General features: G+C 33.5%; 1 protein-coding gene and 1 pseudogene across 2 annotated transcripts in view; one reads left to right on the forward strand and one right to left on the reverse strand.

Moving 5' to 3' along the window:
- The window catches only part of SNX13 (sorting nexin 13), a 138,476-nt gene that overhangs the window by 41,472 nt on the left and 73,727 nt on the right, over positions 1 to 23,277 (reverse strand). For both annotated transcript variants that reach the window (XM_045565359.1, XM_045565360.1), the window contains 6 exons: positions 18,322 to 18,460; positions 17,857 to 17,945; positions 14,074 to 14,173; positions 7,604 to 7,800; positions 1,374 to 1,478; positions 630 to 762 (listed from right to left, as the gene is read on the reverse strand). In XM_045565359.1, coding sequence (XP_045421315.1) covers positions 630 to 762; positions 1,374 to 1,478; positions 7,604 to 7,800; positions 14,074 to 14,173; positions 17,857 to 17,945; positions 18,322 to 18,460 — 763 coding nt within the window. The remainder of the gene's footprint in view (positions 1 to 629; positions 763 to 1,373; positions 1,479 to 7,603; positions 7,801 to 14,073; positions 14,174 to 17,856; positions 17,946 to 18,321; positions 18,461 to 23,277) is intronic.
- LOC123647685 lies at positions 1,952 to 2,995 on the forward strand (annotated as a pseudogene).

Below are 23,277 nucleotides of genomic sequence, written 5' to 3' on the forward strand. Positions count from 1 at the left end.
AAATAAGAAAAATGATGCTTAAAGAAATTAAGTAGTTGGCAGTATCACACAGGTGGTAAGCAGGAGAAGGAGAATAAAATCTAAATTCGCTGACTCTTAAAGTCTGCTTTTTTTCACTACAACATGCTAATAGGTCTCAGTATTCTTATTTGAAAGGTTGGAATAAACAACTTTTGAAACTTCTAGCTCAAAAGTCTCCCACACTGTGCAGGATTTAGAAAAGAATACAATTAAAGATTTTTTAAAACTGTAGTTTTTTATTATGTTTTATTTATGATATACTTTCAGAGTCATTACTTATTATGTAATCTCAATAATCCTATTGTTAATCATGAACATTATTTACTAGCAAAAGGGAAACTACCATAAAAATACTTCAGTGACTCACCTCAAGAAAACATTCTTGTTTAAGAATTCAAAGATTCTATAGTTATATTCTAATTTGTTATTAAATTTTCAAACTTTAGTATAGTCACTAAACTTTATCAATCATTTATAGATCTTTAACTATATTACAATTTAAATTTGTGCTTCAAAGAACATTTCTTAATCTTATATAAAAGGTCATTTTTTTTGGTTAAACAGAATATACACAGGAATATATATATGTAAAATGTATGCCACCTTACCTCCATCCCCATCATCTGATCCTCTAAAACTAGGATCTTTTAACATGTCCAGCTCAGCTAACATGCGCACATAGAGTGCATTCTGTCTGAAGGAAGGATAAAATCTCTCATCTCGTAGCATCAATTCATATACCTTGTTGAAATATATCAAGATACGCAATAATTAATACAGGTATGTGGTGATTTTTACTAAATAATATTTCACCAAAAGTTACTTTGAGGTCTTGCCATAACGTATCATAGTTAAAAGATGTCAGCAGTAAGACTATTTCACAGCTAATAATTTCTTCTAGTTTCTTCAGTAACTAAATTAAACTGAAAAAGGTCCTACCTACAACATAAGTCACATGATAGCAGGTTAGATAAAACGTTCTAGGAAGTAGTGTTTTCTAGAAACAAGTACACATAAAGGCTCAAGGCTCATATTAAAATGAATTTGAGAGTCTTATTATTTACACATCATCAATTCATCAAATTCTAAGACTAGAATATTTGGCTCTACAGTCAGATTCAAATAAGACAACCCAACTTAAGGATTTTCATCATTGGTCAATTAACAAAATAAACAAAAAAAATTGGTCTACATTTTTGTAATTGAGAGGTATTACTGCCATAACTTACCTTTTAGTTACCACTCTACTTCTTTTAAAGTTTCAATAACTTTTAAAAAATACTAATGACATGCATATAGAAATATACTTTGTTTTTCAAGAAAGAAGAAAATGTAAATGCTGTACATAATACCTTTCTTTGAATATCATCAAAGATTTCAGGGGTTGGATCTTCATGATTCAAAGTATCTGCTAATTTTGCTACTAAATAGTCATCAACAGTAACTCTTGGAGATGCCTAACAAACAGAGAAAAGTAATAGTAATGATCTTTGTAATTTCTAAATACAAGTTAATACTTAATAGTAGAATAATGAAATCATATTATTCAAAATAATTGGCAGATAAGAATCATTTGTTTGTAAATGACACCTTGCTGTTTAAGAAGGTTGAAACAGGGCTAGAATCTTCTCTTCATTACGCACTATGTAGAAGACTGGTAGATAAACATGGATTTAAATCTCGACTTTTGCAGAGCAAGTTACCTCCCACTGAGCCTCATTTACTCCATCTGTAAAATGGAGTTCTATATAAGGTTAAGATTACTGTAAGGATTAAAAGAGATCTATGTAAGACATACAGTCTTACGCAGAGACAAAAGGGATCTATGTAACCACAGTGTCTTGCACATAGGAAACATTGTCTAGGACTTAATTAGTGGAGTCACCTTGCAACGTCCTGAATTATAAGGCTTTCTACAGACACTTGAAAAATGGCGACAAATGAAAGTGTCGGCATCTTTGGCATCCTTGGCTGTGGAGTACATAGATTTGCTTTTACCTAAGAATCCTCTGCAAAAACCATTCAAAAATGCCTAGAATAATATGTTGAATAATTATACAGAGTTCCAGATTGCAACACTGGGATCCCTTATAGTTTATGATGCCCTTCATTTCTTGTTCTGTTTACCTGGATTTTTATTTCAATTTATACCTTACATGAAAAAGTTCAAAAGCATAAACTAGAACATGGGAAAACCAATGGAAATGTTTTAAAGTACTTCTCTTTAATCACTTTTGTATCCACCTGCCTTTGATTTTTAGAACCTATTATTCTACAGAGTATTTCAATATTCCTTATGATTGGGAAAAAATGCCAAGATGATATATGCTTTTGGCAAGATGCTCTGGCTGTGCAGTCATTGAGGATACTTGGCACTATTTCCTGCATAGACTCTTCTTACAACACAAAAGAATATATATTTATAAAATTCATCATGAGTTTCAGGCTATGTTTGGAATGAAAACTAAATATGCACATCTTTTTGGAAACTCTAACTCTTGGAACTGGATTTTTCATTGGAATCATACTTTTGTGTGATCATGTACTTCTTCTCTGGACATGGGTGATCATTCGTTTGACAGAAACTATGTCATCCATAATGGTTATGATATTCCTCTCAACCCTTTAAATCTCATCCCTCTCTACTGTGGTTCTCTGCATCATGATTTCCACCACATGAACTTCACCAGACACTGTGCTTCAACACAGTAAGATACAATTATTGGAACAGACTCCCAGTTTAATGTCTATAATGAAAAGATGAAGAAGTTTGAGAAAAAGTCTAAATACACATCTCATGTAAACCTTCCTGAAGGTATACATTTTCCTGAATCAAAACTAGTAGCTAACACTGCTTCTGGAGCACAGAAATAAGCATGTGTCTTTGGTTGCTAAGTGATAAAAAGAACATTAACAATCTTTAATTATCTTCCTAGTGGGAACTTTTTCACTTTACACACAAGTTCTGTACATGCATAAATAAATAAATATATGTTTAAGTTCAGTTTTCACAAGGAAGTTTTAAAAGCCATGTTGTTAAGCTTACAAAAAGGTACTAAGTAATGGAAGAAGTATTAATCTATGTCTTTTTCCCCAGTAATATCATGGCCCTAAAATTGACATTAGTCTTTAGATCTTTTAGCTGTACATTGCTCATTTCAGAAATTCTTAACAGTGGTATTTGGCCTTATATTTAACTTTAAACATTTTTTAGAATTTGCCTAAAGATCAAAATATTGTAAGTTGAATGACATCAACTGATACAGTGGGTGACTAAAACTGCTGAATCGGGAATAGCCAGCACCAAGAACTTCCTCTCTTGTCTGGAGCTGCCCCGTTTGGGGTAATTCTCTCTTTCTTTGAGAGTCCTTACCAACTGTAATGTACTACTGACACCTACAAATTAAAGCATTCCGAATTGACATAAGTGAAATATTTTAGTCTAAAGGTTTTTAAAGTTACTTGAATTTTTTTAAAAATTAAGGGGCTTTATTTCTGCTATTTACCCTTTCATTTTTATATAACAAGTTGTCATAGTACTTAAAGCTGTACCTTAAAACTTTGTGAACTGACTTGCTGTATTTGCACTTTGAGCTATTGAAATGTCATTTTTGTCTGATTGAAAAAATGAGTTAGTATCTAGTATTCAGTAGTACTAGATGTGTATCAATATTATGGTCAAAATAAGCCATTTGACTTATCATTTTGCACTAGAGAATCCTCCTGAATAGTCTTTAAGAGACTACTGTTATCCAAAATTTGGTGTTACCGCCAATGCTGCAACAAAGTTCCAGTATGATATGGGTGGAAAAAAATCTGAAAAATTAATTTGTTCTAAGAATTTCCATTTCAAAGTACATAATGTGACAGATACTATACAGAAATATAAAGTCTGACCTTTCAATTTCAAAAATTACTTCATCGAAAGAAAAAAGGCTGAAAAGCCAGGCATATCAAAAGCTTTGGCATGTTAAGTTTTGAATTTTTAGTTCTGGAGCTGGGGTGGGGAACCTGTGGCTTTATGGCAAAATGTGGCTTTCTAGGTCCTTAAGTGCAGCCTTTTGACTGAATTCAAATTTTGCAGAACAAACCCTTTTATTAAAAGGGGTGCAGCAGAGAAAAATGAAGCTTTTCTTGCCTCCTTTGGTGCTTAAAAAAGAAGAATCTTGAAATCAGAAGGCCGCAGGTTCCCCACTCCCGCATGGTAACTTTTAGAGAAACTAACAAAGAATGTATTACTTAAATAATTTTTCTAATTACATCCAATAAAATACCCAAAAAGCATATTAGATAAATCAAGAAAGGAGAAAAAGAAGTAAACAGCAAGGTATAAATGTATAGGAAAAGGGTTATAAAACTTCTAATGCTCCACTATCAATTAAACACTATGGAGAGTACACCTAAGCAGGTTGGCATGGTGGTGGTGGCTGTTTTTTGGAGGGGTGCTTATTTGTTGTATGTTTGTGTGTGTGGAAGGGGTGTCCCTTGAAACAGGAGAACTAAACAACTTCAAGTATGTGACAAAGATTAGAGAGGAATATGTTAGTTAGTTTTGCCTTTTCATTTGCCCTCTGAGCTCACTAACTTAGTTTCCTAGGAAACAAAGAGGCAAGTTTGAAAATAATATTTTATAGTTGTTTCCTTTAATCATAATTCTTCCTATACATCTTAAGTACACAGAATTGGATTAAGCCACATCCTTGGTATAAGGTAACCAACATTTTTAGAAAGGCAGCATGAAACTCAACCAATCAGGATATCCTCTTCCAAAAAAAAAAATAATACAGAAGGAATCTTTATACACATTTGTTACTACTATATCCTAAAAATATGAAAATGGATGTTTTTCTAAAATTATCTATTAATGTAGATATTTTACTTTTCTATTACTAAATGTGATTATTTAAACAATAGGACTGGTTAACAGTGGCAATTAGTAGTAATTAATAGGACTAACTAAACAAATCTGTGAGAAAAATGTTATAATATGTAGTTTATAATGGTTCTCTGGTATACCATTTTAACTTTTAAAAAACTCTTTATTAGATATTTAAAGTTTACAGTCTATATTGTTTTTTATTATTAAAATCCAGAAACATAAGACTTTATAAAAACAAAATATATATATAATAAAGTATTTAAATTTTGCAGGCCATATAGTATTTTATATTCTTAAAATACAGAAATGTAAGACTTTTTAAAAGCAGAATGTACATGCAAAAACATATCATCTATATTTAACAAAAAATAAACAATGACTTTTATATCTGTTCCATGATACAGTAGAATATTTTTATTCTTTTTGTTTCCTTTTCTAATAGTACTTCTCTGAACTGCCTGCAGCCTTCAGGACATCCTTTTCTTTTATGTAGTGTTACAACAGAATATAGTCAACCATAAAATTCACTTTGACTTTTAGCTCTGCTCTTTTCAAGCCCAACTCATACTTATTTCTTGTGTCAATCCAATGTGATGACATCAAGTTAAATATCCTTTTAACAAAATCATTTGGACATGGAATAATTGGGATTTTATTTACTAAAAACATCAGGTTTTAAAATCTGTAGAAATTTGTTTCCAGTTCTCAAAAAAATGTCCAACAACTTTGTATGGATGGCTTCTTTGGTAGGCAGACAAGCTGTTGGTCCTTTCCATTATAAATTCATCATACAGGTTATCCATGCATAAAATGCCCATTTTTAAAGACTCTGAAGCATAATGATGTCATCATAAGTTAAATCTCTCTCAGGAAAAATGGTTTTAAAATATAGAGCTAAGTTAAACTTGTGAAGCTGCAGTTGAATTCCAAATAAATTAGAGTTTTAGTAAAGAAATTGATCCTCAAGTAGTCTTATTTCAGAAAAGGAGTCATTTTGTTCACTATGAGATTTTGTCACAACCTACACATAACATGGAACAAGTCAGGTCACTTAATCCTTTTTTAGGCTGTCTCTGGGCTCTTCAAAGAATATCCACCAGTTTTAGGGAAACAGCATATGAATTTCTATTTACTGTAACACTCTTTTGCATCTCATTCTCCAAATATTTTCAAATTAGAGAAAGATATTCTTCTTGTCCCACACTTTGGAAATATGATTTTACTGCAGACCAACACTTTAAGCATCTTTTCTACACTTGGCAAGAATGACAGAAACAACCACTGATACTTTCTATTTCTTTTTGAGTCAGTTTGACAACTTATATATCTCTGGGAATTTGTCCATTTCATCTAAGTTGTTTAATTTGTTGTCATAAAGTTGTTCATAGTATGTGCTCTTACTCCTTTTAATTTCTGTAGGGTCAGTGGTGATATCTCCTCTCTCATTCATGATTTTGCTAATCTGCGTCTTCTCTCATTTTTTCATGGCTAGTCTAGCTAAAGGTTTGTCAATATTGTTAATATTTTCACAGAACTAAATCTGGTTTTATTGATTTTTCACTACTGTTTTTCTGTTTTCTATTTCACTGATTCTCATTCTAATCTTTGTTTTCTTCCTTCTGTCTGCCTTGGGTTTATTTTTCTTTTCTTTTTCTAGATTTTTAAGGTGAAAACTTAGATTGTTGACTTTATATCTTTATTCTTTCTACTTAGACAGTTTCAAAGCTACAAATTTCCCTCTCAGCCCTGCATTAGCTGCATCTCATGAATATTGATACAATATGTTGTCATTTTCAAGTAAAAATACTTTGTAGTTTCCTTGTAATTTCTTACTGACCCAGAAGCTATTTAGAAATATGTTGTTTAATTTTCAACTATTTGTAGATTTCCCAAATTTTCTTCTGTTGATTTCTAATTTGATTCCATTGTGATCACAGAACATACTTTGTATGATTTCAATACTTTTAAACAAAGACAGGTTTTATAGCTTAGCATATTATTTATCCTGGAGAATGTTCCATGTGTTCTTGAATATGTCTATTTTACTGTTGTTAGAGGAAATGTTCTACAGATGTGTTAGGTCTAATCGATTTATATTATTTGTTAAGTCTTATATATCCTTTGTGAAATTTCTAATTATTTTATCAATTATTGAGAGTGGAGTATTGAAGTTTCCAAATATTATCATTGAATTGTTTCTTTTTCCCTTCAATTCTAAAAATTTTTGTTTCATGTATGTAGAGGCTTTATTTTGAGGTATATGTATGTTTATAACTGTTTTATCACTCTGATCAGTTGACCCTATTATCAATATAAAGTGTTCCTCTTTTCTTTACTAACAATTTTATCTTAAATTCTATTTTGTCTGATATTAGTACACCCCATTCCAACACTACTTAGTTTACCTTTACATGGTTTATATTTTCCATCTGTTTACTCTCAGCATATTGTGTCTTTGAATCTTGACTTGGTCATTTAGTATTTGCATGACTGTGGCCATGTTAATTTGACTGCCTAGAGATCAGATTCTTCATTTAAACAATGAGGATCAAAATACACAGGAAGACTGTTGTCAAGATTAAATGAAATGTTTGTGAGGTAGCTGTCCCTGGTGTAAGTAATGATTATTTGCAAGTATTACAAAAATTATTAATAATACTGCTAAAGAAGATTAAGAAAGCAATAATTAAAATATATCCTCACCTTTTCTGACAAATACTGCTCGTAAATTCCAACAGCAGCTGCTCTTAAAAGACCTTTGGTTTGGTTGGTTTGATGTTTTTTTCCATCTCTCTGACGACTTAATAAAACCTCAAGCTGCTGTTGGGCTGTAACCCGATATCCTTCCACTGTCATCCAGAAGAAAAGATGTGCTTGGCCTCCAGTTTGCTGCATGTAATCTACCAAAGAAAATCCATAACAACATAGATATTAATGTCACATAATTTTGGGTCCATGCAGCTGGATAACAAAAGGATTAAAATTTTAAGTATTGAAAAACTCTACATTTAGCAAATCCCCGAGGTGAAAAATAGTTACAACATAAATTAGTTAAGCTAAAAAAATTAAAGTTATGTAAAAAACACAAGTGAAAGAGCATATTTAAAAAAATTTTAATCCCATTTTTCATGATAAAATCTCTAGTGAATAAATTCGCTACATAATGCTTTATCAGAAATAAACTACTTCAACATTAAATATTTGTTCTCAATAAGGATTATTAGTCATACATGAATATTTCTAGATATACTATTAAATAAATCTCTACCTCTACGGTTTCTAAGGAAAAACGATCATTTCAGAGAATAAAAGGTGTGGTCAAATTGCAGGACTCTAATCTGATTGTGGGTCAAAAGTCCCTCATTATACAGAGGGTCCTGCCCCATACCCTGGAGGAAAGAATGCTACACAGAGAGGCCAGGAAGAACCTGAACAGAGAAGCCTTGCTGGGTTTAGATTATAAGCTTTTTGTCCAATCACATTTCTACACAGTTGTCAATCATGGCTACGTAATGAAGCCTCCATATAAAACCAAGAAGACTGAGTTCAGAGAGCTTCCAGAGAGCTGAACATGTGGAGGTGGACAGCAAAGAGAACAAGAGTTCATCCACATGTTGAGAGGGTGGAGCATCCCAATTCCAAAGGATCCTTCCAGACCTTACCCTATATATCTCTTCATCTGGCTGTTTATTTGTATCCTTTAAGATATCCTTTGTAATAAACTGGTAAACATTAAGTAAATGTTTCCCTGAGTTTTGGAAGTTGCTCTTGCAAATTAATCAAACCCAAAGAGGGGAACCATGGGAACCCCAATTTGAAGCCAGTGAATCAGAAGTAACAGAGGCCCAGACTTAAGACAAGTGTCTGGGGTGGGGGTGGGGGAACATCTTGGGTAGATATCTCTGGGTAGATAGTGTCAGAACTCAATTAGAGGATGCTCAGCTGGTGACTGCTGCTTGGTGTGTAGGGAAAAATTCCACATTTGGTCACAGAAGTCTTATTCTGTGTCGACTGCTATGGAATTTAGAGGAAAGCAAGTTCTAGAGAGTGTTTTCCCAAAGCAATGATATTTAAAATTATTAAAAATTCCAAAATAGATGTCAGAGTAGATACTAACAATTCCACTTGCAGAATCTGATGTAATTTGGAACTCTGGAGTCTACCTGCAACATCTAGAGGAAGGCTTGGGAGGTAAACTGTGGTTGATTTCAGTCAATTTCAGCTCCTAGTACAGTAGCACCTACCCATCCCTCACCCTCAGACCCCTGGCAAGCAGCTGTGCATACATTCCAGAATCAGTTTGTGCACTGCAAGCAGGAGCAAGGGTGGGCAAAAAGCACCCTGCCCTCCATATATCTGGGATTTATGCTGATACTACACTGCTGCTTCTAATCACATAGGTACAAATAGGCAGCTTTTCTTGTTACACATCCCCCTATTTTTCCAAGACCCTGTCCTACCTGCTGAAGACACTTCCAGGAAATTTAAAGGACTGGCACTCTTTCTCTCTTGCCCCCTAGGTTTTTATCTTTGGGAGCCAGGCATTAAAGAAGAGGCCATTCTAAAGCAACTGCATATATGAGAAAATTGCCAAGTGACTGCAGAGTGCAAGGTCGCAGTGAGCTATGATCATGCCATTGCACTCTAGCCTGGGTGACAGAGCAAGACACTATCTCTTAAATTAAAAAAAAAAAATCAACTAAAACACAAAAGAAGACAGCTGTGCAGGAAATGATGGACAAAAAAGATATAAGGCATACAGAAAACATGTAACAAAATGACAGAAGTTCCTCCTCAACAATAATTACTTTAAATGGAAATGGATTAAACACTCTAATCAAAAGACAGAGATTGTCAGAATGGATGGAAAAACATGATGTATCTATGTTGTCTATAAGAGATTTACTTTATATATAAAGGCACAAAAACACAGACAGTGGAAGGATGGAAAAATGTATCTCATGCAAGTAATAACCAAAACAGAGCAGAGGAAGCTATACTATTAATAATATTAGCCAAAACAGACTTTAATTCAAAAAGGTTAAGATACAAATAAGGTCATTATCTATTAATAAAAAGTTCAATATGGCAAAATGATATAACAATTATAAACAATTATGTACCTAGTAACAGATCATAATATGTAAAGTAAAAATTGACAGATTTGAAGGAGGAAAGAGATACCTCCACAGTAATAATTGGAGACTTCAATGTCCAACTCTCACTAACTTACAAAACAACCAGACAGAAAATAAGTATGGAAATGGAGGATTTAACACAATAAACCAAGTAGATCTAACACACATATAGAGAACACTACCCAATGACAACAGAAAAATGTGCATTTGAGAAGAATGTGTTTGCTACTGTTGCTGGGTAGTGTTCTCTATATATGTTAACTCTCCTTGGTTTATTGGGACTTTTTCCAAAATAGACCATGACATGTTGAGCCACAAATTAAGTATCATTATATTTAAGAAGATGGATATTATATAAAGTATCTTCTCCAACCAGAATGGGATGAAGTTAGAAGTCAATACAGAAGTAAAATTCGAAAATTCACAAATTTTTAGAAATTAAACAATACACTCTTAAACAGCTAATGGATCAAAGAAGAAATCATAAAAGAAATCAGAAAATACATAGAGATGAATGAAAACAGAAACACCATACCAAAACTTATGGGACACAGCAAAAAAGTAAGATCTCAAATCAATACCAAACTTTACAACATAAAGAACTAGAAAAAGAACACACTAAAACCAAAGCTAGCAGAAGGAAGGAAATAATAAAGATTAGAACAGAGATAAACAAACTAGAGAACAGTAAAACAATAGAGAAAAATCAATGAAAGCAGAAGTTGGTTCTTTGAAAAGAACAACAAAATTGACAAACGTTTAGCTAGAAGGACTAAGAAAAAAGAGAAAAGACTCAAATTACTAAAATCAGAAATGAAAGTGGGGATATTATTATTGTTTCTACAGAAATGAAAAGTATCATAAAAGAGTACTATGCACAATTGTATACTAACAAATTGGCTATCATAGTCGAAATGGACAAATTCCTAGAACTAGAAAACCTACCAAGACTAACTCAGGAAGAAAGAGAATATCTGAGGAGACTTATAAGCAGTAAGGAGATTGAATCAGTAATCAAAAACCTCAATAAAGAAAAGCCATGGACCTCATAGTTTCACTGGTGAATTTTTACCAAACATTTAAAGAAAAAGTAACATCTACCCTTTTCAGACTTTTCCAAAAAATTGAAGAGGGAACACTTCCTAACTCATTGGATGAGGTCATGATTACTTTGAAAACAAAGCCAGATAAAGACACTATAAAGGAAAGAAAACTACAGACCAATATTCCTTATGAATATTGATGCAAAAATCCTCAACAAAATACTGGCAAACCAAATTCAGCAGCATATTTAAAGGATTATACACAATGACCAAAGTGAGATTTATTCTTGGAATGCAATGATGGGCCAATATACAAAAATCAATCAGTGTAATACACTACATTAACAGAATGAAGAACAAACACCACATATCTTAATTGATGCACAAAATGCATTTGAGAAACTACAACACATTGTCATGACAAAAAAACTCAACAAACTAAGAACAGAAGGAAACTACTTCAACATAATAAAAGCTGTAAATGAAAACCCACAGTAAATATCATACCCAATGGTGAAAGACTTAACGCTTTTCTTCTAAGATCAAGAAGAAGAAAAGGATACCTGCTTTTGCCACTTCTATTCAAGATAGTACTGGAAGCTCTAGGCAAGCAAGTACCAAAAAAAAAAAAAAACCAAGAAAGAAAAATAAAAAAGACATCCCGACTGCAAAGGAAGAAGTAAAATGATCTCTGTTCACAGATGATATGATCTTGTAAGTATAAGACTCTAAAGATTCCATTAAAAAAATGTTATAGTAACAAATGAAATCAGCAAAGTATCAGGATAAAAGTCAACACACAAAAATCAGTTGCATTTCTATATAGAAAAAATGAACAATCAGAAAACGAAAGTAAGAAAACAATTTCATTTATGATAAGATCTAAAAGAAAAAATTATTTCATAATTAACCAAGGAGGTGAAGAATTTGTACAATGAAACCTACAAAACATCGCTGAAACAAATTAAATATGACACATAAAATGGAAACATATAGGCTGGGCGTGGTGGCTCACGCCTGTAATCCTAGCAATCTGGGAGTCCGAGGCGAGCGGATCGTTTGAGCTCGGGAGTTCGAGACAAGCCTGAGCAAAAGCGAGACCCCATCTCTACTAAAAATAGAAAGAAATTAGCTGGACAACTAAAAATATATAGAAAAAATTAGCCGGGCATGGTGGCGCATGCCTGTAGTCCTAGCTACTCAGCAGGCTGAGGCAGAAGGATTGCTTGAGCCTAGGAGTTTGAGGTTGCTGTGAGCTAGGCTGACACCATGGCACTCTAGCCCGGGCAACAAAGTGAGACTCTGTCTCAAAAAAAAAAAAAAAGGAAACATATCCCATATTCATGGATTAGAAGATTTAATATTGTAAAGATGTTCATACTACCCAAACTGATCTACAGATTCAATGAAATTTCTATCAAAATCCCAATGACATTTTTTGCAAAAATTGGACCATCCTAAAATTTATATGGAATCTCAAGGGACCTCAAATAGTCAAAATAATCTCAAGATAGAAGAAAAAGTTGAAAGACTCACACTTTCTGATTCCAAAACTTACTACAAAGCTATAGTAATCCAAACTAAAGGCATAGAGACCAATAAATAGAACAAAATAGCCCAGAAATAAACCTTCCTAAATATGGTCAAATAACAAGACAGTCTTTTCAACAAATGGTGCTAGGAAAAGTGGATATCCACATGCAAAATAATGTACCCTTACCTCATACCATATACAAAAAATTAACTCAAAATGGATCAAGGATCTAAAAAAGACCCAAAACTATAAAACTTTCAGAAGAAAACATAGGGTAAAAAGCTTCAGGAAACTGGATTTGGCAATGATTTATTGAATATGACACTAAAAGCATAGGTAATAAAAGAAAATAGACAAAGTGGACTTCATGAAAATTTAAAAATTTTGTCCATCAAAAGACACTATCAACAGAGTAAAAAGGCGACTCACAGAATTGGATATTTGCTAGCAATACCTAAGAGATTAATATCCAGAATATAAACAGAACTCCTAAAACTTGACAAAAAAAAAAAAACCCCAAGAATCCAATTCAAAAACAGGCAAAGGATTTGAATAAACATACCCCCAAAGAGGATATACAAATGGCCATAAGCAATGGTGCTCAACATCACTTGTCAGGGCAATGCAAATCACAACCACAATGAGATACCATCTCACTTTCATTAGAATACTAACTACTCCCCAATCCAAAAAAGTTAAAACAAACAAACAAACAAACAAAAAAACAGGAAACAACAAGTATTGGGAGGATGTGGAGAAATTGGAACCCTTGTGCACTGTTGGTGGAAATATAAAATGGGACAGTCGCTGTGGAAAACAGTATGTTGGCTCCTCAAAAAATTAGTAATAGAACTATCATATTATCTAGCAATTACATCTCTGGGTCTATACCCAAAAGAACTGAGAGAAACAGGGTCTCAAAGAGATATCTGGACACCCATGTTCATAGCACAATTATGTATAATAGCTAAAAAGTACAAGTAACCACACCCATTGATGGATGAATAGATAAGCAAATGTATACACACATATAAACAATATTATTCAGCCTTAAAAAAAGAAGACAATTCTGACATATGCTACAACATGGATGAACCTTGAGGATATTATGCTAAGTCAGTTAGTTACAAAAAGACAAATACCGTACAAGTCCACTTATATGAGGTACTCAAGTATAGTCAAAATCAGAAAGTAGAAGAGTGATCGTAAGGAGTTGGGCTAGGGTAAATAGGGAGTTAGTGTTTAATGGTACAGAGTTTCAGTTTTGCAAGACAAAAAGAATTCTGGAGACTGGTGGTGATGGCTGCTTAACATTATCAATGTATGTAATATCATTGAACTGTACACTTAAAAATGGTTGAGATGCTAAATTTTATGCTAGGTGTATTTTACTACAATAAGAAAATTGGGAAAAGAATTTCAATGGCTATATCATTTAAATAAAATGGATTTACCTACCCATAAAAAATTGTAGTGCAACATTGTCTACAAGAATGCTGTCCAGGGGGACTGTGCAAAGTTTCCCAAAGTTTGCTGCCAGTTTCACAGTATTTATTTCCTACAGACAAAAGTGAATAAACGTTAATATTTTATCAAATCATTCATTAGGTAAAAGATCTTTATATAAATATAAGACATAAAACCCAACATTAAATTATTTAAAATGGAAAATAAATAAAGTTTTTCCCTGTCATCTACGTTGCTTCCCAATAAAATACTCTTGGTCAGTGAATTTAAACGTTTAGTTATTTTAAGAGTTGCTTAGCAAATATATATTACAAATACAACAATAAACATGTTTCTTTCAATATAAAATAAATCCAAATCACTGAATCTCAAGAATTATCTCTATGTATTCCAAATGATAATGAACATTTCAGGGGCCAAAGAGAGAAGGGGATTTTTAAAATGTTTTGTATGCCCAAGAATAAACAAACCCCAACATTTTCAAGTGTATATTAACGTCTGTTTACTGAAAAACCAGAAAATATTCCCAAAGAGCCATTTTGCTCCTAACACAGTAAAAACTCCATAATTGCTAGAAAATGTATTTGTTTTTAGACTATCCCAACAGTGAATTACATATACTTTTCAAAGTCATAGAACAAGGTAACAACCTACATATGAAAAAAAAGAAAAAACTGGACCCAAAATTTAAAGAGCATCTCTGTATTAGGCATTGTGCTAGTTACATTACACATATTACTTCATTTAATCTGTACAGCAACCTTACTGGGTATGTATCAACCAATCCTACTCAACCATTAAAGAAAATGAAGATCAGAAAGGTTGCCTATAGTCACAAAGCTGGTAAGTATGAGTCTGTGTTTTCAAATTCTGTTGCCCTTTCCAATAAAACCTATGATGTTTCTGTGAACTATTTATTTTTACTAGCTTCTCTATATTCCCAAATCCATATTTGACAACTCTATTTAAAAAAGAAAATTAGGTAGGTTTACTGTAAATTAAACAGGCTGCCATATTCAGGGGCAGATACTAAATTAGGCATAGGTGTCACATAAAGGAAAAGGAAGAGAATTTAAAAAAAGGAAAAAAAATCTCTTTGTAATTAGTATTTCTCTTCATATAAGAACTAGATAATAACAGATAACTGACTTTAAATATGTGGCACAGAACAACCTGGCGCCAGCACATGATTTAAGTCTCCCTTCTTCAAATTGTAGCACCTCTTTCTCCTGCCCAGCAGCAGCTCCACATATGTGGTATGCAGAAGAGTATGCACCATACCTTTATTTGTAATATGAAAGGATGAAGGGTCTTCTAAGATTTCAAGATCAGTAACATGGTTATAAAACCGCAAATCTGTGGGAATGCTGAAGTTACTTTCAAGAGGAAAATACTGAGCTAATAAAAAAAAATCAAGTTCGATATTCAAAATGGAATCGAAAGGCTTCCAAACAAAATACCTAAATTTTAAAAGGATTGAATATCAAAAAATATTTAGGCAAACAGACTTTAAATAATGATGCTGAAGGAGGACTAACTTTAAGATATAGGTAAGGTAACTATTAATAAATAAAAGCACAAATACAACCATATCATTCTTTTTTAATATGCATGGGTATATAACTATATATAAACTAGTTTCAATATACAGTTAACTGAAACATAGGCATACATGCACACGACACACGACAAATGCAGGCTTCAAATAATGTTTTGGTAAATTATAATTCATCTAGCAAACTAAAAAGTTTTTTAAAAAAATAATTTTTCTATTCCTTAATTTAAATACATTGCAACATTACAAGACCAGGGAGTCATAGATTTTCAAAACAGAAAACCAGAGCAAAAAAGGTGACTACATTAAAAACTAAAGGTACAAAAAAAATGTTTTTTTCTTCTGCTTTGAAGCCCTAAATGCTCTGCTCTCCTTTACAGTAAAACTCTTTTAAGGAGCAACTATCATTACTGTTTCTAATTCATCTCTTCCCATTCTCTCCTGGACAGACTCCAATCAGGGTTTTCCTACACTATTCCACCAAAACTGCTCCCATGAGATCACCAATAATCTCCATGGTAGTAAACCCAGTGGTCAATTCTCAGTCTTTCTCTCACTTAATTCTTATACTTTGACACGTCTGACCTTTCCCTTCTTTAAACCCTTTTAACACTTGGCTTCTAGGATATCACATGCCCAGATTTTCCTTCAAACTCACCAGCTGCTTAGTCTTTGTTTTTTTGGCTGGATCCTCACTTTATCTTAAACTTTATTCACTGAAGTGTCTTAGAACTAAGTCACTGATATCCTTTTAATTACACTAACTCTTTTAGATAAGCTGATCCAGTCTCTCAACATTAAATAAACATATAATAATTCTAGAGAGTCATGAAATTTATCTCCATCATTAAACTTTCCCTTGAACTCAAGATTACCAGGTTAGTCTATTTACTTGAATGTCAAACATGTATCTTAAATTAAGATATTCAGAACTTGATTCTCTCTTCCAAACTTTCTCCTCCTTCGGTTTTACACATTTTAGTAAATAATATCACTCTTCATACAGTTGCTCAGGCTAAAAAACCTTGGAATCATCCTTGAGTTTTGTTTTTTTTTTTCTCACCCAGTATTTAGTTCATTAAGAAAATCTTGTTAACACTATATCCAATCTCTAATCACTTCTCACAGCCTCCACAGACATCTCTTACCTCGTTTAAAGGAGTAGTCTTATAAATGATCTGTCAGTTTCCATTCTCACCCCCACCATCATACCACAGTCTATTCTTCACAAAGGGGCAAAGTAATCATTTTAACTCAAAAGTCAGGTCACATTACTTGCCATGGGAAATCTCCAATTGATTTCCATCACAATTAGAATAAAATAAAAATCTTACTATGGCTAGTAATGATCTAGATCATATATGATCTAACCTCCAGGTTCTTCTATAACGTCATTCCTAGCACAATCCCTCATTCATCCCATACCACAATGACCTCCTCTAACTCACCAAGATGTTCCTATCTCAGGGTCCTTGCATTTGCTTTCATTCCTGCCTGAAAGATTCTTGAAAGATAAATAAAAACAAATCACGAGACTAACCCCTTCATGTTATTCAGATACTCTCCATGCTCAAAAGTCACCAAACCTCTTGGGATCTATTTAAAACATCCCTCCAAAAAAGGCAGATGCAGTGAGTGATGCACTTGTAGTCCCAGATACTCAGAAGGCTGAGGGGGGAGGATCACTTGAGCTCAAGAATTCAAGACGACGCTGGGCAACATATCAAGACCTCATCTCATTTAATATCTCTTAAATAGTCCAAGACATTCTCTATATCCAACTCTGCTCATTTTTTTAAATAGTAGATATCACTACCTGATACTATATATCAATTTGCTCACTGATTTACTTTCTGACTTAAGAAGTAAAATGTAAGCTCCATGAAAAGAGTTTGTCTATCTGGCCCATCTAAAATGGTGCCCAATTCACAAAATTCAAGAAATGTTAAATTTTGAATAAATAATACATGAGAAAACGAATAAATCAAGGAATAAAATAAAATCTGTAAGTACTTGAGCATTTTTCAGGCAGTGTTTTAATTAATCTCCTTAACTTGTTTTAACAAATACATATCTACATTGTATAACAAAAAACTTTTCTGAAAGTCCTGTTGTAAAGTGCCGCACTGGTACATATCCTACTTTTTGTCATTTACTAGGTATTTTAATTACTATACAGTATTTATAACTAAACGTTAATTGAAAAGTACTTTACTTACTTTGCCTGACTGCAACCGCTGTATTCTTGAGTCACATACTTTCTTTACAAATAGTAAGCTATTTATTTGATTTTTGATAGTGTTGATATCTAAAAACAAATAAATTATGAGCTTTAAAAGGTGGTAATTTGTGAAATCTTTTAAATATGCACTTACTGTAATTTAACAAAATAACCAATTAATAGCAAAATTATTTTATTCAATAAAAGAAACAATCTGAAATTATGTAGTGAAATTATTTAAAATTAAACCATGCCAATTTTCTTTACGGATAATTGCAATAATCACAGTCTTACATTCAGAAAATAATGCTTTTACTCTATGGACAAGTTAACATAATAAGGAAAATTTAGTTAGGGTGAAAACAACTAACAGCAGAAGATGACATTAAGGTAAATTAATCAAAATTTTGATGATATAATTATCCCTTAAAGAACACACATTTTACTTAAATAAATTGCTTACCATCACCAGCTGTATCTAGAGATCTGAGATACTGTAATTCTTCTGCTGCCTTATCTCTGACTGCTTCTAGCTCTCCAATATTATCACTCAATTTAATAATGTTCATAAAGGCCTCATAGTTGCAATTAGAATCACGGATCTGAAAAGAAAGTTTAAAAAAAAAAACAGGAGGATGGGAAATCATTTATTAAAAGGAAAAATGAATCTTGAGTGCCTACTATGTGCCAGGCACCATTTGCTATACACCCAGTGCTTATAACAAAAAGAAAAATGAGAGTTCTAGACTCATGGCACTTATATTCTAATGGGTCATAGACTGTAAACAAAATAAAATAAGATATACAGCATGCTTAAAAGTACATGAGCCTACTCAGAATGTCTGATGAAATTAAGGAAGCCATGATGGCTGAAACTAAATCAAACATGGAGTAAGGATAAGGACAGCAATAATGGGAGAGCAAAGTCTGTAGTATAGTAAGGGTTTTGCCTTTTTACTCTGAAGAAAATCAGAAGTTACTAGAAGGTTTAAAACAGAAGAGTAACACTCTCTGACCTAAATATAACAGAATCACTGTGCTGCCACATAAAAGCAGAATAAAGGCAGAGTCAAAAACAGAAGAAGGATCAGTTAATAATACAGGTGAAATATGACAGAGTGCCTGGCAACAGGATGATGGCAGTGGAGGTGTGGCAAGAAGTGTTTTGAAAAGTATTTTGTGGTAAGAAATATTCTGTAATGACAGTGCCACCTGATACAGGTGCAAAATAAAGACAAAAGTAAGAACTACACCAACATTGTTGGCTTCCTAACTGGAACAATGAAGTCCATTAAACAAGATGGAACATATATCAAGAAGAGAAGGGTTTTTTTATTTTTGTTTCCGCAGAGAGTTTCATGAGCCATGTTAAGTGTGATATCCCATTAAAAATCCAAACGGAGACATTAGATATGCTTTTAGATACGAACGATAAGATTGTGGAAAGGATAGATAGAAATATGCATTTCAAAGCTACTGACATATAGATGAGATTTAAAACCATGAAAGTGGATGGGAATCATCCAGAGAATGAGTATAGATTGAAAAGAGAAGAGACCCAAGAACAGATATCCAGTATGCTTAGCAGAAAAGAAAGGCCAAAAGGGGGAGAAAAATCAAGAAAGTGTGGTGTCCTAACCAGCCAGTAAAAGAAGTGCTTTAACAAGGAAAACGGTAAGCTGTGCCAAACGTTTCATGTAGGTCCAAAAACATGGAGAATCTAAGAACTGACCATGAAATTTAACAACAGGGACCATCCTCCTTGACCTAGAAAACTTTATCAAAGGGGTACAAGAGAGAAGAGAAAATGTCGACAGCCAATATAAGCAACCCTCTCAAAGTTTTGCTGTAAAAAGAAGAGGGTATTGAAATAGCATGCTGCCTAAAGGGAATAGCAGAATCAAAGCCTTGTTTTGTTTTTAAAATGAGAGAGAATAGCACAGGTGTATGCTAAAAAGAATGATCTTACAGAAAGCAAAAATTCGATGATGCAGAAGAGAAAGTATAAAACTGCCACAGCAATAAAATGGAAGTGTCTAGAAAGGATGAGTTGTAGTATACAAGGAGTTGCCTTAGATGCATGGATATTTCATCCACAATAACAGGAGATAATACAGAATATATGTGCACAAATGCAAGTAATGAATATATGAGATGATAGGACATGGTGAAAATTCTCTTTCTATTACCTTGATTTTTCCAATAAGGTAATAAGTAAGGTCATGAGCTAAAAGTGAAGATGTGAAAAAATGTGTTAGATGAAAGTGGAGGAAGTATAAAAGATCTGTTCAGAAGAACAGGGCAGAAAATAGAACAGAAAAAATATAAAGTTTGCATGGCAAGAGTAAGGGCATACTTGAGATTAGTGCTCATGAATTTCAAATAATCAGTGTAGGTTTACTTTTTTTATACAGCCACTTTCAGCTCCTTAAGAAAAAGAATGGAGTAAGCAGTATGTTGAATTTAACCAGGGCTATGGTATCACCTAGCAAATCACAAAATGAAAGAGATAAAGGAGTAGAGGATATTGTAGAGGAACTAATAACTACAACTGACAAAATTTAAACTAAGCAAAGCAGCAAGTGAGAAGCTGTGAGAAAAGGTAGCAGACATGAGATATTGTCTATTATCAACAAAAAGTCAAAGAAGTGAAGATTGTAAAAGTCCAGAACTATGACAAAAGACACATTGCAAGGAAGGGAAAAATGATACAGTGGAAGCTGACTTCTCATTAGAAACAATGAAGGCAGGAAAACAAAGAAATACTTTTAAAAGTACCAAAAGAAAAAACTGCCAACCCAGAATTCTACAGCCAGTGAAAAGATCCTTCAAACTCTACAATAAAACGAAGATATTTTCAGATATCAGTAATGTAAATTGTAACTTTAAAACATTGTTGGCCAGGCCCGGTGGCTCACGCCTGTAATCCTAGCACTCTGGGAGGCTGAGGCAGGTGGATCGCTCGCAGTCAGGAGTTCGAGACCAGCCTGAGCAAGAGCAAGACCCTGTCTCTACTAAAAACAGAAAGAAATTATCTGGCCAACTAAAATTATATACAGAAAAAATTAGCTGTGCATGGTGGCACATGCCTGTAGTCCCAGCTACTCAGGAGGCTGAGGCAGGAGGATCGCTTAAGCCCAGGAGTTTGAGGTTGCTGTGAGCTAGGCTGACACCACAGCACTCTAGCCCAGGCAACAGAGTGAGACTCTGTCTCAAAAAAAAAAAAAAAAAAAAAAAAAACCATTGTTGCTTAATATATGTAACTTTTTTATCTTGCAAAACTGAAATTCTATGTCCACTGAACAACAAATCTCACCTCCCAGGCCCTGGCAATCAGCATTCTACTTTCTGGTTCTAAGAGTCAGACCACTTTACATATCCCAAATAAGGGGAATCATGCATTATGTGTCTTTTTGTGACAGGCTTATTTCACTCAGCACAATATCCTCAGGCTTTATCATGTTGTAGCATATACAGTATGTCCTTTTTTAAGACTGAATAATATTCTATTGTATGTATATACCACATATTCTTATGCATTTATCTGTTGATAGGAATAGATACTTAAGTTACTTTCACCTCTTGGCTTCTGTGAATACCACAAACAACATGGGTATGCAAATATCCCTTCTAAATCCTGTTTTCAATTCTTTTGGATATATTCCTAGATATGGGATTGCTGGATCAAATGGAAATTCCATTTTTAATTTTCAGAACAAAGCACAAACTTTTATTCAAATCTAGAAGAGTGAGGTATCCTGATTTGTCCTGGTTTGTCCTTCTTCTTAAGACTATTTTAGCCATTTGGTGGTCCTTTGAGTTTCCACATACATTTTAGGATAGCTTTCTTCTATTTCTGCAAAAAAATCATTGGGATAGGAATGGAACTTGTAGATCATTTTGGGTAGTATAGACAACTTCACAATATTAAGTCTTCCAATCCATGAACATGGGATGTGTTTCCATCATTAATTTCTTTCAGCAATGTTTTTGTAGTTTTTATTATGTAAGTCTTTTATCTCATTGGTTAATTCCCAAGTATTTTATTCTTTTTGATGCTACTGTACACAAGATTGTTTTCTTAATCTCCTTTTCAGAAAATTAATGTTTTCATATTTATTGTTAGTATACAGAAATGTAACTGATTTCTGTGTGTTGATATTACACTGCAACTTCATTGAATTTGATTAGGTTTAACAGGTTTTTTTTGTGAAATCTTTAGGATTTTCTACATCAAGATCATGTCATCTACAGAGATAATTTTTTCTTCCTATTTGGATGCCTTTTATTTCTTTATTTTTCTTGATTGTTCTGGCTAGGACTTTCAGTATTATGCTGAATACAAGTGGCAAGAGTAGACATCCTTGCCCTGTTCCTGATCTTAGAGTTTTTCACCATTATGTATGATGTTGTCTGCAGGCTTTTTAAATATGGCCTTTACTGTGCTAATTTCCTTCTATTCCTAGTTTGTTGAGTGCTTTTTCTGCATCAATTAGGATAATCATGTGGCTTCTGTCTTTCATTCTGTTAATGTGGCATATTATCACAATGATTGATTTTCATATGTTTAACCATCCTTATATCCCAGAACTAAGTCCCACTTGGTCACAGTATATAAGCCTTTTAACATGCTTGTGAATTCAGTTTGCTAGTACATGTGGTCACCTACTTACGATGGTTTGGCTTATGCCAGTTCAACTTACTGTTTTTGACTTTATAATGAGTTCATCAGGATGGGACCCCATTGTAAGTCAAGGAGCATCTGGACTTATGATAGTATGACTTACAATTTTTTGACTTCATAAGTTTATTGGAATATTAAATGCATTTTCAACTTGTGATACTTTTTATTTACCGTGAGTTTATCGGAACATAACCCCATCATAAGTCAAAGAGAACCTGTATTTTGTTGAAGATTTCTAAATCAACATTTATCAGGGACATTATTCTTTAGTTTTATTTTTTTTTTAATTTTTTTTTGAGACAGAGTCTTGCTCTGTTGCCCAGGCTAGAGTGCCGTGGCATCAGCCTAGCTCACAGCAAACTCAAACTCCTGGGTTCAAGCAATCCTTCTGCCTCAGCCTCCCGAGTAGCTGGGACTATAGGCATGTGCCACCATGCCTGGCTAATTTTTTTCTATATATATTTTTAGCTGTCCAGATAATTTCTTTCTATTTTTAGTAGAAACAGGGTCTCGCTCTTGCTCAGGCTGGTCTCGAACTTCTGATCTAGAGCAATCCAACCGCCTCAGCCTCCCAGAGTGCTAGGAGTACAGGCGTGAGCCACCGCGCCCGGCCTGTAGTTTTCTTATAGTGTCATTATCTGTGGTACCGAGATGAGTTTAGAAGTATTCTCTCCTCTTCACTTTTTTGGAAGAGTTTAAGATGCATTGGTATTCATTCTTCTTTAAATGCTTGGT

The sequence above is a fragment of the Lemur catta genome, chromosome 11 (assembly GCF_020740605.2).
Source record: "Lemur catta isolate mLemCat1 chromosome 11, mLemCat1.pri, whole genome shotgun sequence".
NCBI lineage: Eukaryota > Metazoa > Chordata > Mammalia > Primates > Lemuridae > Lemur > Lemur catta.